At 36.2% G+C, this 17,063-nt stretch overlaps 1 protein-coding gene across 1 annotated transcript in view; it reads left to right on the top strand.

Moving 5' to 3' along the window:
- LOC123841140 (fibronectin type III domain containing protein 3C1-like) overlaps positions 1 to 17,063 on the top strand; it is a 71,274-nt gene that overhangs the window by 7,700 nt on the left and 46,511 nt on the right. The window contains exons 3-9 of the mRNA XM_064573592.1: positions 2,560 to 2,635; positions 10,878 to 10,954; positions 12,267 to 12,600; positions 13,212 to 14,123; positions 14,632 to 14,684; positions 15,017 to 15,159; positions 16,804 to 16,863. Coding sequence (XP_064429662.1) covers positions 2,560 to 2,635; positions 10,878 to 10,954; positions 12,267 to 12,600; positions 13,212 to 14,123; positions 14,632 to 14,684; positions 15,017 to 15,159; positions 16,804 to 16,863 — 1,655 coding nt within the window. The remainder of the gene's footprint in view (positions 1 to 2,559; positions 2,636 to 10,877; positions 10,955 to 12,266; positions 12,601 to 13,211; positions 14,124 to 14,631; positions 14,685 to 15,016; positions 15,160 to 16,803; positions 16,864 to 17,063) is intronic.

The raw sequence follows: 17,063 nt of genomic DNA, 5'->3' as shown, positions 1-17,063 counted from the left end.
GTTAATTTTAGTTATTCTGATAGTTGTGAGGTGCTATCTCATTGTAGTTTTGATTTGCATTTCCCTGATGGTCAGTGACGTTGAGCATCTTCTCATGTGTCTGTTGGCCATCTGGATGTCTTCTTTGGAAAAACGTCTATTCATGTCTTTTTTTTTTTTTTTTTGCAGTTCAGTTCTTTTTTATTTTTTTTTTAAAGATTTTATTTATTTATTCTTCAGAGACAGAGAGAGAGAGAGAGAAAGAGAAGCAGAGGGAGAAGCAGGCTCCCAAGGAGCAGGGAGCCCGATGTGAGACTCGATCCCAGGACCCTGGGATCATGACCTGAGCCGAAGGCAGATGCTTAACCATCTGAGCCACCCAGGCGCCCCAGTTCTTTTTTATTATTTATTATTTATTTTATTATTTTGTTATGTTAGTCACCATAGAGCACTTCATTAGTTTTTGACGTAGCATTCCATGATTCATTAGTTATGTATATTCTTTTTTTAACCTGATTATTTGTTTTTTGGGTGCTGAGTTTTATAAGTTCTTTATAGATTTTGGATAGAAGCCCTTTTTCTGCTAAGTCATTTGCAAATATCTTCTCCCATTCCATAGGTTGCCTTTTAGTTTTGTTGATTGTTTCCTTCACTATGCATAAGCTTTTTATCTTGATAATGTTCCAATAGTCTGGTTTTGCTTTTTTTTCCCCTTGCCTCAGGAGACATATCTAGTAAGATGTTGCTACAGCCAATGTCAGAGTTTGGTGCCTTGTTCTCTTCTATGATTTTAATGGTTTCCTGTCTCACACTTAGGTCTTTCATCCATTTTGAGTTTATTTTTGTGCATGGCACAAGAAAGTGGTCCAGTTTCATTTTTCTGCATGTTGCTGTCCAGTTTTCCCAAAACCATTTGTTGAAGACACTGTCTTTTGTCCATCAGATATTCTCTCCTGCTTTGTCAAAGATTAGTTGACCATACAGCTTTGGGTCCATCTGGGTTTTCTATTCTGTTCCACTGATCTATGTGTCTGTTTTTATGTCAATATCACACTGTCTTGATGACTATAGCTTTATAATATAACTTGAAGTCTGGAATTGTGTTGTCTTCTGCTTTGCTTTTCTTTTTCAAGATTGCTTTGGTTATTTGGGGTCTTTTGTGGTTCCATACAAAGTTTAGGATTGTTTATTCTAGCTCTGAAAAATGCTGATGGTATTTTGATAGGGATTGCCTTAAAGGTGTAGACTGATTTTGATAATATAGCCATTGTAACAATATTTGTTCTTCCAATCCATGAGCATGGAATGGTTTTCCATTCCTTTGTGTCGATTTCAATTACTTTCATAAGTGTTTTACAGTTTTCAGATCACAGGTTGTTTACCTCTTTAGTTAGGTTTATTCCTAGATATCTTACGGGTTTTGGCGCAATTGTAAATGGGATTGGTTCCTTAATTTCTCTTTCTGCTGCTTCATTATTGGTGTATAGAAATGCAACTTACTTCTGTGCATTGATTTTATATCCTGCAACTCTGCTGAATTCCTGTATCAGTTATAGCAATATTTGGGTGGTGTCCCACATCAGGCTCCCTGCTCAGCAGGGAGTCTGCCTCTCTCTCTGACCCTCCCCCCTCTCATGCTCTCTATCTCATTCTCTCTCTTATATAAATAAATAAAATCTTTAAAAAAAATATTTGGGTGGAGTCTTTGGGTTTTCTATATAGAGCATCATGTCATCTGAAAAAAGTGAAAGTTTGATTTTTTCCTTGCCAAGTTGGATGCGTTTTATTGCTTTTGTTGTCTGATTGCTGTGGCTAGGATTTGCGAGGCTATGTTAACTAAAAGCAGTGAGACAGGATATCCCTGTCTTGTTCTTCAAAAAGTTAAAAATAGAACTACCTTATGATCCACAATTGCACTACTAGGTATTTACCCAACGAATACAAAAATATCAATTTGAAGGGATATATGCACCCCAATGTTTATAGCTGCATTATCTACAATAGCCAAATTATGGAAACAACACAAATGTGCAATGACTCATGAATGGATAAAGAAGATGTGGTATATATATATATATATATATATATATATATATATATATATATATATATATATATAGTGGAATATTATTCAGCCATAAAAAAGAATGAAGTCTTGCCATTTGCAATGACATGGATGGAGCTAGAGAACATAATGCTAAGGTGAAATGTCAGTAAGAGAAAGACAAATACCATATGATTTCACTCATATGTGTAATTTAAGAAAAAAATGAGCAAAGGAAAAAAGAGAGAGAGAGACAAAGCAAGAAGTAGACTCTTACCTACAGAGAACAAATTGATTGTTGCCAGACAGGAGGGGGTGAGGAGATGGGTTAAATATGTGATGAGGCTTAAGGAGTGCACTTGTGATGAGCACAGGATGCTGTATGTAAGTGTTGAATCACTAAATTGTACACCTAATACTAATATTACATTGTATGTTAACTAATGAATTTAAATAAAACTTTAAAAAATGACAATGATTTTTCATAGATTAAATAACAGAAAAGTTTTTTTTATCAAAGAATGGTTTATTTCTAGATTATATTGGTGCAAGTTAACCCTGGGGAGACATTCACCATCAAGTCTGATGACGGGAACATTCAGAATATCCAAGGTCAGTAGAAGTATAATTTGGTGTGTGTTTCTTGAAAGCAAATAGAGTAAATTTAAATATTAGTATGAAATGACTTTACTAGTAATCTATTCCATTAGTATCCCTTCCCATTTGGGCCATATGGAATCCTCTTAAAATTATATAGTCCTCATAGGAGCATAGTATCAATATAACAACCAGGGCTCATGTTGCTAGTCTTACTAGAGATCTTCATGTAAGTTACTTTTTTAAAATTGAAGATTAATTCAGGAATTTCATTTGAAAAAGTTCACATCTGGGATATACTGACAGCCACTAATAGTTTTAGACTCTTCTCTTATAGGAGATGACTACTGAGGCCTTCAGAGAGCTCATTCATACATTCAAGTATTTTTTTAGTGCCTATCATGTTCTAACACTATACTAGGTATTCAAGATATAACAATATACAGGAGGAGGATAAATTATTTATATATACATATTAGTTTGCTATATATATGTATACATAGTAATATAAAATTAATATTTACTTCATATAAGACTTAGTATTATTCATATTGTGATGGTTGTTTTTGTTCTTATGCCAATTATTTTGTATCCTGAAGTGTTTTAGATCTATGTCTCAAAAATTTTTTAAAACATTGTCATTTTTTTAAAAAATTATCATTTAGCAATGGATTCCATATGGCTGCTATATAAAGTTTATTGTAAATTCATATTTATTATTTTCCCCATTATTAAAAGGAAATTACCATTCTAGGACTTGAGAGCCACATATATTTTTTAAACTAAGCAGTAATTTTAATAATTTCAGGAAAACAAAAGAAAGATGACTCCCAAAAGTTTCCATTCTGTGTAGGATTTTTATTTTTATTCCTGTGCAATTGTATGTCTAAGACAGTAAAAATACCTAGTATAAAAGTAGGGTATCACATGAGTAGCATTGGGTCCTTGTCTATATTATTCTGTTTTCTAAAAACTTTTACTTTATTATTATCAATGAAAAGCTTAAAATTAATATTTTATTATGTAACATCACGAAAAGAAATATATTTTATGGTTCAGAGTAAAACTTCTATTACTCAGTCTATACACAAGTAAAAGAACAATGTACTGGAAAGCTGATACTTCATTGTTATAAGCAGTAAAATTTGCCAGTGTTCTTATAATGTAAATTTTACCCAATCCCCTTTATGTGCTTTATTCTCCATCAATTGTGATGAATTTGCATTGATTCATCTACATTTATACCTAGTTTCCTTTGCAAGTAAGCAACAGACACTGAAAATGGCTGGCTGCGTAGAGCTGGTTTTCACTGTGAAAAGTTAAACAGACTTTAAAGTTATTAAAGAATTTTTAAATTTTTTTGAATTAACATATAATGTATTATTTGTTTCAGGACTAAAGGTCTGTGATTCATCAGTCTTAAAAAGTGCACAGCGCTCACCATAGTACATATCTTCCCCATTTTCCATCACCCAGCCACCCCATCCCTCCCACCCCCTCCACTCCAGCAACTCTGTTTGTTTCCTGAGATTAAGAGTCTCTTATGGTTTGTCCCCCTCTCTGGTTTCATCTTTTTTCATTTTTACTCCCTTTCCCTATGATCCTCTGTCTTGTTTCTCAAATTCCTCATATCAGTAAGATATGATACTTGTCATTCTCTAATTGACTTATTTTACTTAGCATAATACTCTCTAGTTCCATCCATGTCACTGCAAATGGCAAGATTTCATTTTTTGATGGCTGCATAATACTCCATTGTAGACATATACCACCTCTTCTTTATCCATTCATCTGTTGATGGACATCTAGGCTCTTTCCATAGTTTGGCTATTGTGGACATCGCTGCTATAAACTTTGCAGTGCATGTGCCCCTTCAGATCACTACATTTGTATCTTTGGGGTAAATACCCAGTAGTGCAATTGCTGTGTCGTAGGGTAGCTCTATTTTCAACTTTTTGAGGAACCTCCACATTGTTTTCCAGAGTGGCTGCACCAGCTTGCATTCCCACCAACATTGTACGAGGGTTCCCCTCTCTCTGCAACCCCACCAACATCTGTTGTTTCCTGACTTGTTAATTTTAGCCATTCTGACTGGTGTGAGGTGGTATCTCATTGAGGTTTTGATTTGGATTTCCCTGATGCCGAGTGATGTTGAGCACTTTTTCATGTGTCTGTTGGCCATTTGGATGTCTTCTTTGGGAAAATATCTGTTCATGTCTTCTGCCCATTTCTTGACTGGATCATTTGATCTTTGGGTGCTGAGTTTAATAAGTCCTTTATAGATTTTGGAAACTAGCCCTTTAGCTGATATGTCATTTGCAAATATCTTCTCCCATTCTGTTTTTGGTTTTGTTGACTGTTTCTTTTGCTGTGCAAAAGCTTTTTATCTTGATGAAGTCCCAATAGTTCATTTTTGCCCTTGTTTCCCTTTCCTTTGGCGATGTTTCTAGGAAGAAGTTGCTGCAGCTGAGGTCGAAGAGGTTGCTGCCTGTGTTCTCCTCAAGGATTTTGATGGACTCCTGTCTCACATTTAGGTCTTTCAACCATTTTGAGTCTATTTTAGTGTGTGGTGTAAGGAAATAGCCCAGTTTCATTCTTCTGCATGTGGATGTCCAATTTTCACAACACCATTTGTTGAAGAAACTGTCTTTTTTCCATTGGACATTTTCCTGCTTTGTCGAAGATTAGTTCGGGTTCTCTATTTCTGGTTCTTTGAAAGACTCAGTAAGATTGATAAACCCCTCGCCAGACTATTCAAAAAGAAAAGAGAAATGACCCAAATAAACAAAATCATAAATGAAAGAGGAGAGATCACAACCAACTGGGTTCTCTATTCTGTTCCATTGATCTATGTGTTTGTTTTTGTGCCAGTACCATGCTGTCTTGATGATGACAGCTTTGTAATAGAGCTTGAAGTCCAGAATTGTGATGCTGCCAGCTTTGCTTTTCTTTTTCAACATTCCTCTGGCTATGCAGGGTCTTTTCTGGTTCCATACAAATTTTAGGATTGTTTGTTCCATTTCTTTTGAAAAAGTGGATGGTATTTTGATGAGGATTGCATTGAATGCATAGATTGCTCTAGGTAGAATTGACATCTTCACAATATTTGTTCTTCCAATCCATGAGCATGGAACGTTTTTCCATTTCTTTGTGTCTTCCTCAGTTTCTTTCATGAGTATTCTATAGTTTTCTGAGTACAGATCCTTTGCCTCTTTGGTTAGATTTATTCCTAGGTATCTTATGGTTTTGGGTGCAATTGTAAATGGGATCGACTCCTTAATTTCTCTTTCTTCTCTCTTGTTGTTGGTGTATAGGAATGCCACTGATTTCTGTGCATTGATTTTATATCCTGCCACTTTACTGAATTCCTGTATGAGTTCTAGCAGTTTTGGGGTGGGGTCTTTTGGGTTTTCCACATAAAGTATTATATCATCTGCAAAGAGTGAGAGTTTGACTTCTTCTTTGCCAATTCGGATGCCTTTTATTTCTTTTTGTCTGGTTGCTGGGGGTAGGACTTCTAATACTATGTTGAACAGCAGTGGTGATATGGACATCCCTGCCGTGTTCCTGACCTTAGAGGGAAATCTCTCAGTTTTTTCCCATTGAGAATGATATTCGCTGTGGGTTTTTCATAGATAGCTTTTATGATATTGAGGTAGGTACACTCTATGCCTATACTCTGGAAAGTTTTGATCAAGAAAGGATGCTATACTTTGTCAAATGCTTTTTCTGCATCTATTGAGAGGATCATATGGTTCTTGTTCTTTCTTTGATTAATGTATTGTATCACATTGATTGATTTGAGGATGTTGAACCAACCTTGCAGCCCAGGGATAAATCCCACTTGGTCGTGGTGAATAATCCTTTTAATGTACTCTTGGATCCTATTGGCTAGTATTTTGGTGAGAATTTTTGCATCCATGTTCATCAGGGATATTGGTCTGTAATTCTCCTTTTTGATGAGGTCTTTGTCTGGTTTTGGGATCAAGGTAATGGTGGCCTCAAAGAATGAGATTGGAAGTTTTCCTTCCATTTCTATTTTTTGGAATAGTTTCAGAAGAATAGGTATTCATTCTTCTTTAAATGTTTGGCAGAATTCCCCTGGGAAGCCATCTGGCCCTGGGATCTTGTTTGTTGGGAGATTTTTGATGACTGCTTCCATTTCCTTAGTGGTTATAAGTCTGTTCAGGTTTTCTATTTCTTCCTGGTTCATTTTTGATAGTTGATACATCTCTAGGAATGCCTCCATTTCTTCCAGATTATCTAATTTGCTGGCATAGAGTTACTCATAATATGTTCTTATAATTGTTTGAATTTCTTTGGTGTTGGTTGTGATCTCTCCTCTTTCATTTATGATTTTTTTTATTTGGGTCATTTCTCTTTTCTTTTTGAATAGTCTGGCGAGGGGTTTATCAATCTTACTGAGTCTTTCAAAGAACCAGCTCCTAGTTTCATTGATCTGTTCTACTGTTCTTTTGGTTTCTATTTCATTGATTTCTGCTCTAATCTTTATTATTTCTTTTCTCCTGCTGGGTTTAGGCTTTATTTGCTGTTCTTTCTCCAGCTCCTTTAAGTGTAGGGTTAGGTTGTGTATTTGAGACCTTTCTTGTTCTTTGAGAAAGGCTTGTTTTGCTATATACTGTCCTCTTAGGACTGCCTTTGCTGCATCCCAAAGATTTTGAACAGTTGTGTTTTGATTTTCATTGGTTTCCATGAATTTTTTTAATTCTTCTTTAATTTCCTGGTGACCCATTCATTCTTTAGTAGGATGCTCTTTAGCCTCCATGTATTTGAGTTCTTTCCGACTTTCCTCTTGTGATTGAGTTCTAGTTTCAAAGCATTGTGGTCTGAAAATAGGCAGGGAATGATCCCAATCTTTTGGTACTGGTTGAGACCTGATTGGTGACCCAGGATGTGATCTATTCTGGAGAATGTTCCATGGGCACTCAAGAAGAATGTGTATTCTGTTGCTTTGGGATGGGATGTTCTGAATAGATCTGTGAAGTCCATCTGGTCCAGTGTGTCTTTTAAAGCTTTTATTTCCCTGTTGATCTTTGCTCAGATGATCTGTCCATTTCAGTGAGGGGTGTGTTAAACTCCCCTACTATTATTGTATTATTGTCAATGTGTTTCTTTGATTTTGTTATTAATTGGCTTATGTAACTGGCTGCTCCCATGTTAGGGGCATAGATATTTACAATTGTTAAGATATTCTTGTTGGATAGACCCTTTAAGTATGATGTAGTGCCCTTCCTCATCTCTTATTAGAGTTTTTGGTTTAAAATCTAATTTGTGTGACATAAGGATTGCCACCCCAGCTTTCTTTTGATGTCCATTGGCATGGTAAATGGTTTTCCACCACGTTACTTTAAATCTGGATGGTCTAAAATGAGTCTCTTGCAGATAGCATATCCCTGGTCTTTTTTTTTTTTTTATCCGATCTGATACTCTGTGTCTTTTGATTGGGGCATTTAGCCCATTTACATTCAGGGTAACTATTGAAAGATAGGAATTTAGTGCCATTGTATTGCCTGTAAGGTGACTTACTGTATATTGTCTCTGTTTCTTTCCGGTCTATGTTACTTTTAGGCTCTTTCTTTGCTTAGAGGTTCCCTTTCAATATTTCTTGTAGGGCTGGCTTGGTGTTCACAAATTCTTTTAGTTTTTGTTTGTCCTGTAAGTTTTTTTTATCTCTCCTATTTTCAATGATATCTTAGCTGGATATAGTATTCTTGGCTGCATATTTTTCTCATTTAGTGCTCTGAATATATCATGCCAGTCCTTTCTGGCCTGCCAGGTCTCTGTGGAGAGGTCTGTTGCCAACCTAATATGTCTACCATTGTAGGTTACAGACCTCTTGTCCTGAGCTGCTTTTAGGATTTTCTCTTTGTCTCTGAGACTTTTAAGTTTTATTACTAGATGTTGAGGTGTTGACCTATTTTTATTGATTTTGAGGGGGACTCTGTGCCTCCTGGATTTTGATGCCTGTTTCCTTCCCCAAATTAGGGAAGTACTCTGCTATAATTTGTTCCAATATACCTCTGCCCCTCTTTCTCTTTCTTCTTCTTCTGGGAAACAATTATTCTAATATTGTTTCACCTTATGGTATCACTTATCTCTTGAATTCTCCCCTCGTGATCCAGTAGTTTTTATCTCTCTTTTTCTCAGCTTCTTTATTCACCATTTGGTCTTCTAGATCACTAATTCTCTCTTCTGCCTCATTTATCCTAGCAGTTAGAGGCTCCATTTTTTTATTGCACCTCATTAATAGCCTTTTTAATTTCAACTTGGTTAGACTTTTATTTCTCCAGAAAGCGATTCTTTAGTAACTTCCATGCTTATTTCAAGCCCAGCTAGTATCTTTATAATTGTCATTCTGAACTCTAGTTCTGACATCTTACTAATGCCGTATTGATTAGGTCCCTGGCAGTCAGTACTGCCTCTTGGTCTTTTTTTGGAGGTGAGTTTTTCCATCTTTCCATTTTGTCCAGAGGAGAATAGATGAATGAGAGAACGAAATGCTAAAAGGGTAACAACAACCCCAGAGAAATATACACTAAACAAATCAGAAGAGACCCAAACTGGGGAGTAAAAGGAAAAAAAAGAAAGAAAGAATATGATCATGCTGGTGAATAGAACAGAGCCACACACTAGATTTTCAGTGTATTTTGGTCTGTTAGAAGAAACTGCCTCCCAAAATTTAAAGAAAGAAAAATTTATATATATATACAAAAATAAGGGTAAATACAATGAAGGGATGGAATATGACTATAAAGATGAAAATTTAAAAAGATTTTTAAAAAGGAATTGATAAGATTAAAAGTTGGTTGAATAAAGAACGAAAAAAATTTATAAAAAAGAGAATTTGATCAGGCGGGAAACTAGGACATTGTCACACTAGATCTAGGGTATATTTTGGTCTGTTAGAAGAAACTGTATCCCAAAATTTTAAAGAAAGAAAAACTTATATATATACAAAAAATAAGGTTAAATATGACTGTAAAAATTAAAATTAAGATTTTTAAAAAGGAATTGATAAGATAAGATGTTTGTTGAAAAAGAAAGAAGAAAAATTCAACTAAAAATTAGAAAAAGAAAAAAATAATGAAAATTTTAAAAATTAATTTTGAGAGGCAAAAAATTCATGGGGAAAAGAGCCATGTATTCTATTTGCTGAATTCCCCTAGTGCTGGGGTTTTGCCATTCTCATTGATCAGTAAACTTGGTCTTGGCTGGCAGTTCTTGCTGATCTTCTGGGGGAGGGGGCCTGTTGCAGTGATTCTCAAATGTCTTTGCCTGAGGCGGAATTGCACTGCCCTTGCCAGGGGCCACGATAAGTAATCTGCTGGGGTTTGCTCTCGGGAGCTTTTGTTCCCTGAAAGCTTTCCGTACAGCTTTGGGGGATGTGAAAATGGCAGCCTCCCAATGTCTCATCCTGGAAGAGCCAAAAGCTCGGGGCCCCACTCCTCAGTGAGCCCTCATAGAAAAGCAGTCAATCACTCATGTTTCCCTGGTCTCCAGCCACACTCCATGTTCACCCAGCCCGTGACCAAGTGTTTCTATCTCCCCCAGCACATGACCCCCTTTGGAGTCTCCAAACCCAGCAGATTCCTGTGGTGCGCTCCCATGCTGCTCCTCCTGGGGGAGGAAGGGGAATCTCCCTGGATCTGCTGCTTGTTGGGTCCCGGCTCAAAGACTAGTGGCCAGACTGTGCCACAGATCATGGTTTATGGCAACCCTGAGCTGAGAGCCCACTCCTTGGCTCCATCTTTGCAGCCGGCTTCCCCACTCTGATACCTGGGAGTTCTGCCACACTCAGGCACCCCTGGTCTTCCTGTGACCCCAAGGATCCTGAGACCACACTGTCCCAGCAAGGGTTCCACCCCCCACTTAGCCACTAGAGCAACGTCCCTCAGCAGAGCAGACTTCTGAAAGTTCTGATTTTGTGCTCTGTTGCTCTATCACTTGCTGGTAGCTGGCTGATGGAGGCTCCCTCCCCCCGCAGTCTATCTTCCCAAATATCGCCTCAGATTCCCTTATCCACATGTCCTACCTTCCAGAAAGTGGTCACTTTTCTGTTCATAGAATTGCTGCTATTCTTTTCCTCAAATCCTGTTGAGTTTGTAGGTATTCAGAATGGTTTGATACCTAACTAGCTGAATTCCTGGGCCCAGACGAAATTTAGGTCTCCTACTCCTCTGCCATCTTGCTCCTCCTGCTCCTATTAAAGAATTTATTAATAATAATTTTCTTTTAGGACCCGCTGATGTACCTCTGATGTCACCAAGTGGTTATTTGCCACCAATATATCTTCCTCCTGGTTACATGTCTCAGGTATATGAGTATGGTTTTATTTAGTATTTAGCCCTAAGGCATCATTTAACAGTTATTATGTCACTATATGATAAATCTTCTGAAATACTATTTAGTTGTTCATTTTGTTATCATTACTGCTAAAAAGCAATTGCAGTTAAGCTTAACCAAATCTCCCTTGGATTGTCTTGTAAATAATTCCTTATTCATCTAATGAATTTGCATCTCATCATATTCATTAATCCTCTATTGTTTTTTGTTTCTGAGTACCTTAACCAATCTTGATTACCTATTACAATTGCTACAGTAATGGCTTTTGATAGTGTGTATGCTTTAGTCCCTACAATTACGTATTTTCAGTTCAGTAGTATTTCATTCTCAGTTGCTGGGCAACAAAGGGCACTTTTTAAAAAATTCTTCAAATATTTACCAAGCACCTAAAATGGACAGGGAAATATTTCTCCTATAGACATCAACAAGATATTTCGTGGTCTTGAAATTTTATAATTGAGAATATGTCTTTTTCTATTGCACAGCTGTGGAAATCAATAACATGCTAAATAAATCAATATATAGTTTGATTCTAAATGGAATTATCTATTTCAACAATATCTAACAAAAATACAAATGCATATTCCTTTTCATCTAGCAATTCCACTTTGAGGAATTTATCCTACAGATGTGTTTTTCACAAATTTGGAATAATCAATATACAAGATTATTCATTACAATATTGTTTGTGATCATAGAAGGCTGCAAACAACCCACACACTTGTCAATGGAGGACTGTGTACAATGGAGGACATCCATATAATGGAGTACAATGCAGCTGTGCAAAAAAGTGGGGAAGTTTTATGTACTGACATAGAAAGATCTTTAAGATATGTTGCTAAGTGTAAAAAGCAAGGTACAGATGGTAATAGTGCAAATAAGGCTACTTTTTATGTAATAAAAAGGAAAAATAAGAATCTGTATTCTTGCTTATATAGACAAATTCTGGAAGGATTCCTAAGAAACTAAGAGCAATAGTTATCTAACGGGGGCATTGAGCAGATAAGATTTAGGAGGGAAATTTTACATGTATAGCTTTTTATACTTTATGGTTTTAAACAAAGTCAATATATTATCTATTGTCAAAAAATTACCTTTTTGAAAGCCATACATATAGAGACAAGGAAGAATTGTCTTTTGCTTGACCTAGTTTCACTTAGTTATTACTTTTTGATCCCTTGGGTTTTCTAAATTAAGAGCACAGGATATAAATCTAAAACTTAGTTTAAAAAAATGACAAATTTTATTAATTCTGTTTATATGGTTCTGTCTTCCAACTTAGGTGGTGGAAGAAAATGGCATTCACAAAATTATCATTGTGCCTCAGACAATTGACTATCATACAGCCATGCCTGCTCCTCTACAACAAGTACCACACTTCATTGGCCTGTCCTCTCCTATGTATCAACAAGGGCCTCACCTGATGTATCCCCCAGCTCAAGGGGAATATCCACCGCCTTACATCCAAGAGCCTTTGCTGCAGCAGCTGCCACCACCACTGCTGCCACTGCCACTGCTGCTACCGCCACTGCTGCTACTGCCACTGCTGCCACCAGCACTGCTTCCACCACCACCTATGCTACCACCAGCAACATTTATATACCAAGAGCAGCATGGTAGTATATAATTTTCTTAAACAGGAAATATTTTGAGTTTGTAAAAATTAAGAGCATTGGGAAATTAAGTGAAAAAAGTAGAAAGTAGTAACGTTTCCCTGAATGACTGCATTTCATGCATGTATATTAGGTTTAATGAAAATAAGCACTGGTTCGTGTTTAAGGCAAAATACTCATAAACATAATTTTCTATATATTTTTGTACTTTGATATAACATTGATTTATGATATTTATTTTTACTGAGTGGGTCTATAAAATCATATTGGAACATTATAAAAGAATGTTTAGATTATGAATGCCATACAGTGGGAATATAAAAGACACTGAAGGGTCAACATTAAAGTCATCTTAGGACCTTAAAATTTGGAAGTGGAGTTACTCCCTAGGAAAATAGTATCTGTATTTGCTCATGTTTTTCTTTCTGTACATATCAATACATTATAAAAATACATACCTAATATCTGTATTAAAGCAAAACAGGAAAAAATTTAAAAGTAAAACATGGCTTATCAGTGCTTTTTTTTTTTTTTTGGTTTGAAGAAAAGATTAAAAAGACCTTGAGATATGTAATTATTATAATTATTAAGCAGTACTCCATTGTCTCTTTTAGAAATGTATTCCCATAGAAGAGGAAATTATAACCAGTTTGATGAAAGGGCTGCTAACATGGGAGAACATATGAAGAAAAAAATGAGAGAAGGCCAGCTTGGTGGACACAAGACTAGCTGTACAGTCAACAACACCTCTTTGCTTGTGAACAAAACCAATGATTTTTCAAGTATTCCTGCTACTTCAAACACTTACACAGTGGACTATGCTGCAAGTACCTGCACTGTTGACAATACCATGAGCACCTGCACTGTGGAGAATGCTCCACACACCTACACTGTTGACAGTGCATCAAATACCTACACTGTAGACAATGCTACAAGCACTTACACTGTGGACAATGTTCCATGCACCTACACTGTGGAAAATACTTTGAGCACCAACACTGTCGAAAATACTTTGAGCACTTATACTGTGGACAAAGCTCCATGTGCCTACACTTTGACCAATGCTCAGGACATTTACATTGCTGACACTGTTGACAACCCTCCAAGCACTCACATTGCTGACAATACTCCCAGCAATTCTTCCACTGACCATACCCCTAGTACTTCCACCACAGACAATGTTCTTCCTTCCACCACTGATAGTGTTCCAGACCCTTCCAGCACTAATTATGTCCCCAGTACTTCCACTTCTGACAGTACTCCCAGACCACCAGCTATTGACAGCACTCCAAGCTCTTCCGTTTCTGACCATGCTCCCAACATTCCCATCTCTGAGAGTGCTCCCAGCACTTCTGCCATTGATGATGCTCTCAGTGCTGCCAGTGCTGCCAGCAATTCCAACACTGCTAGTGCTCATGTTGAGACTAGTCAGGGAAAGAAATGGAGTGCTGCAGGAAGTGGAGGCATCAAGAAGAAACCAGGTGGAAAACAAAGCAAGAGCCCATCATCAAATGCTGCAGAAAAAGGTAAGGTCAGGAGTTTGGTTTTGTTGGCAATGAATAAACATCCTAATGTTTAGGAATCTCAGTGCATCTTAAATATTTAAGTGTCATTTTGTTTCCATTTCCTCTTGTCCTCATTGTACCCCTAAATCTAAACTCAGTGAAACCACAGTTGGGCTGCCTTTTTAAATCATGGAGAAATGACCATCCTCATGCAAAATGTGTCATGTATCTTACATGCACACCACGTAATTCTTTTCTAGCTGTCTGCCAGTGAAACACTGCAAATTACTCTATAGTCCTAATGAATTCACATTATTTCATTTAAACGAGGGACTCTGTCTTTTGTTAGAGTTTGTTTAATAACATACACTTTAGACTGCTCTCTTCTTTTAAAATTTTAGTGTAAATCGCTACTAGGTTTTTAGTAGCTCTCCTGATGATGATGTATCTGTAGTTGGATGATAGACATCTAACTTCTTTCTCTTGTTTTTACCAATGTAATATTTTATTTTGGGGTGTTTTCTTTTAGAATGCATAACAGAACATGGAAAGTCATGCTGTTTCAGCATTGAAAAACCTGTAGTAAGTAACTAAAGTGAATATTTAAGTATTCCTTTTAATTTACTTTTTCATTCTAAAATATGCAAGTTCACTGATATTTTTCTCTAGTAAAGTTTTAATTTGAAGCCTTTACCTGGTTAAAATTTCTAATCTCCATTAGCTATTCAGTACATAAAGATTCAGAATGGTATTATTAAAGATAATATTGATGACATTGCTTAACCACAGTATTTAAGCACCTATATGAGGAGAACAATATATTTAGCATCAAAAAGACTTAGGGAAAGATTATATCATAAATTACAGATTATATATTTTAAATGCCCTACTTGACTTTTTGTTATTTATTTTAGGTTTCTGATATTCAAACCAGATCTGCTATTATTTCATGGAAACTACGTGGTTCTGAGAAATGTGATCACACCAAATCTCCCATGACATTTGAACTGGCAATATCTAACAGTGGTAAAAATGGAAAATATAAAAATGTATATATGTAAGTTTCTTTTTATTCATTTCTCATTTCTCATAATTCAATTCACATATGCTATCTAAATGTATAGATCTCAACTTATACCTAGGCTGAGTTCTAAAGATTTTTTCTGCATTTTTTCCCAAGCTTTGAATGCAATTTTATATTAAAATAGTTTTATATATGGTGGGTGGTTGCCAGGTCAGTCCATGAAATTCACTGAACCATGTTAGTGCTGAGAAGGATCTTAACTATCAACTGGTCCATTCTCTTCAGTTTATAGCTTTCCTATTTGACAAGTTTAGACTCAGGGAAGAAAATGTTCCCTCCAATTCTCCCTTCTCTTTATTCACTTAGGTCATTTTAGGGGGGAAAAAAGTTTCACTTTATGGTAGGCTACACAAATGAGGTATTTACATTGCAATTGGATTTAAGATAGACTCCCCTGGAAATTTCATTACAGAAGCTAGTTATAAGGTGGAGCTATGATAGCAGCAGGATGAGCTTAGGAATGTGCTCAGAAGATACAACCAGAAAAAAAAAAAAGATAAAAAGATAGAACCAGGACTAGGGAGGATATGGTGGAGGACATAGCAAGAGCATACCCAACCACTCTGAACAAACAGCTTCTCGACTGAATGGGGACATGTATTCTGAAAGAGAACACACAGAGAGAGGCACAGTAGAAAGGAAATCCCAAGTGAGAAAGAAGAAATTCCTTTGCCCACCAAAAATTATGCAAGAAATAAGTCAGAGATCTGGAGCTGTCTCTACAGCACTTTAAAAATCATAATGCATCTTAAACTTCATTTCCTAGAATTTGTCATCTTTACTCAGAGACTCAAAGTGAAATTTTAAATGTAATTAGTTATTATGTAAAGTTTTACTTCCTTTATAATTAGAAGCTAGAAAATTTAAATTTAAGAATTATAATACACAATCTTCTATATTGGGTAGAGGGATGGGAAGATGTAAAATGTGAGGAAAAGTTACTTATAAAATTAAGTTTTGTAGGAGGTTACATGGTGGCCTTTGTCTGGTGTTATGTATTTCATAAATATCTTTGTTTTTTATAAAAACACTCTAATCACCCTATAACCTTGAGTGGCCTGTGCTTAGAAGTATCAGCCTTTGCTTAAAAATAATAATCTTTTAGCTCTTTTTGAAGGCTATTTCTGGGGTTAGAGCCTGAAAGAACTCTTTGAGTTGGTAGAGTACACCTAGGTACTTATGACTGTTTCAGGAAGACATAGATGTGGAAGCACAGCCACTCAATCCACTGTAGCAAATAGGTGCCCTCCCCAGAAAGATTTCCTTTTGTAATTGAATAAATAAATTGCATGATGCACAGTGTCTTTGAGGCTTTTCATATCAACATTATTTTTAATAAGCTAATTAAAGACAAATCTGCATTATTACAGTGTGAAGAAGTTGCAGCGGGAAAAATTATAAAATTTCACTTCATAAAGCCATAGTAATTTCACATGCAAATGAAGAATTTGAAGTATTAGTATCACTTTTTTGCATTCATAGAAAATGGGCTAAAGTTCTCTAAATTTCAAAGAAAATTGTGCTTCTTTGTTTATCACTTGAATATATAAGATTAGGACTGTTAGTTAGCTATTACATATTTGTGAGATCATTTATAAACAGATATTATGTTCACAGTGGTGATGGAGTAATATTTACTCTACTTGATCTACAACCATCCATGGCCTATTTCATAAGGTAAGAACTCCATCCTACACAACCCCCACTCACCCTTTAGCCAGGCAGACTCCCCGGTCTGTATCAGTTTACTACTTATGATTTCTACAGTCAGCATTGCTACTTGCCAGCAGAGTGGCCTATCCTTCATGCTTCAAAAGAGCCCCCTCCAAATCCCTCATTAGTTCACTTTCTTTCACTTAATACAGGTGAAAGAGTGA

Source organism: Mirounga angustirostris, unplaced genomic scaffold (assembly GCF_029215605.1).
Source record: "Mirounga angustirostris isolate CCGP_5_RB_7025 unplaced genomic scaffold, mMirAng1.0.hap1 SCAF_11, whole genome shotgun sequence".
Classification (NCBI taxonomy): Eukaryota; Metazoa; Chordata; class Mammalia; order Carnivora; family Phocidae; genus Mirounga; species Mirounga angustirostris.
The sequence above is the reverse complement of the archived record's forward strand: the minus strand, read 5'-3'. Positions and strand labels throughout refer to the sequence as shown.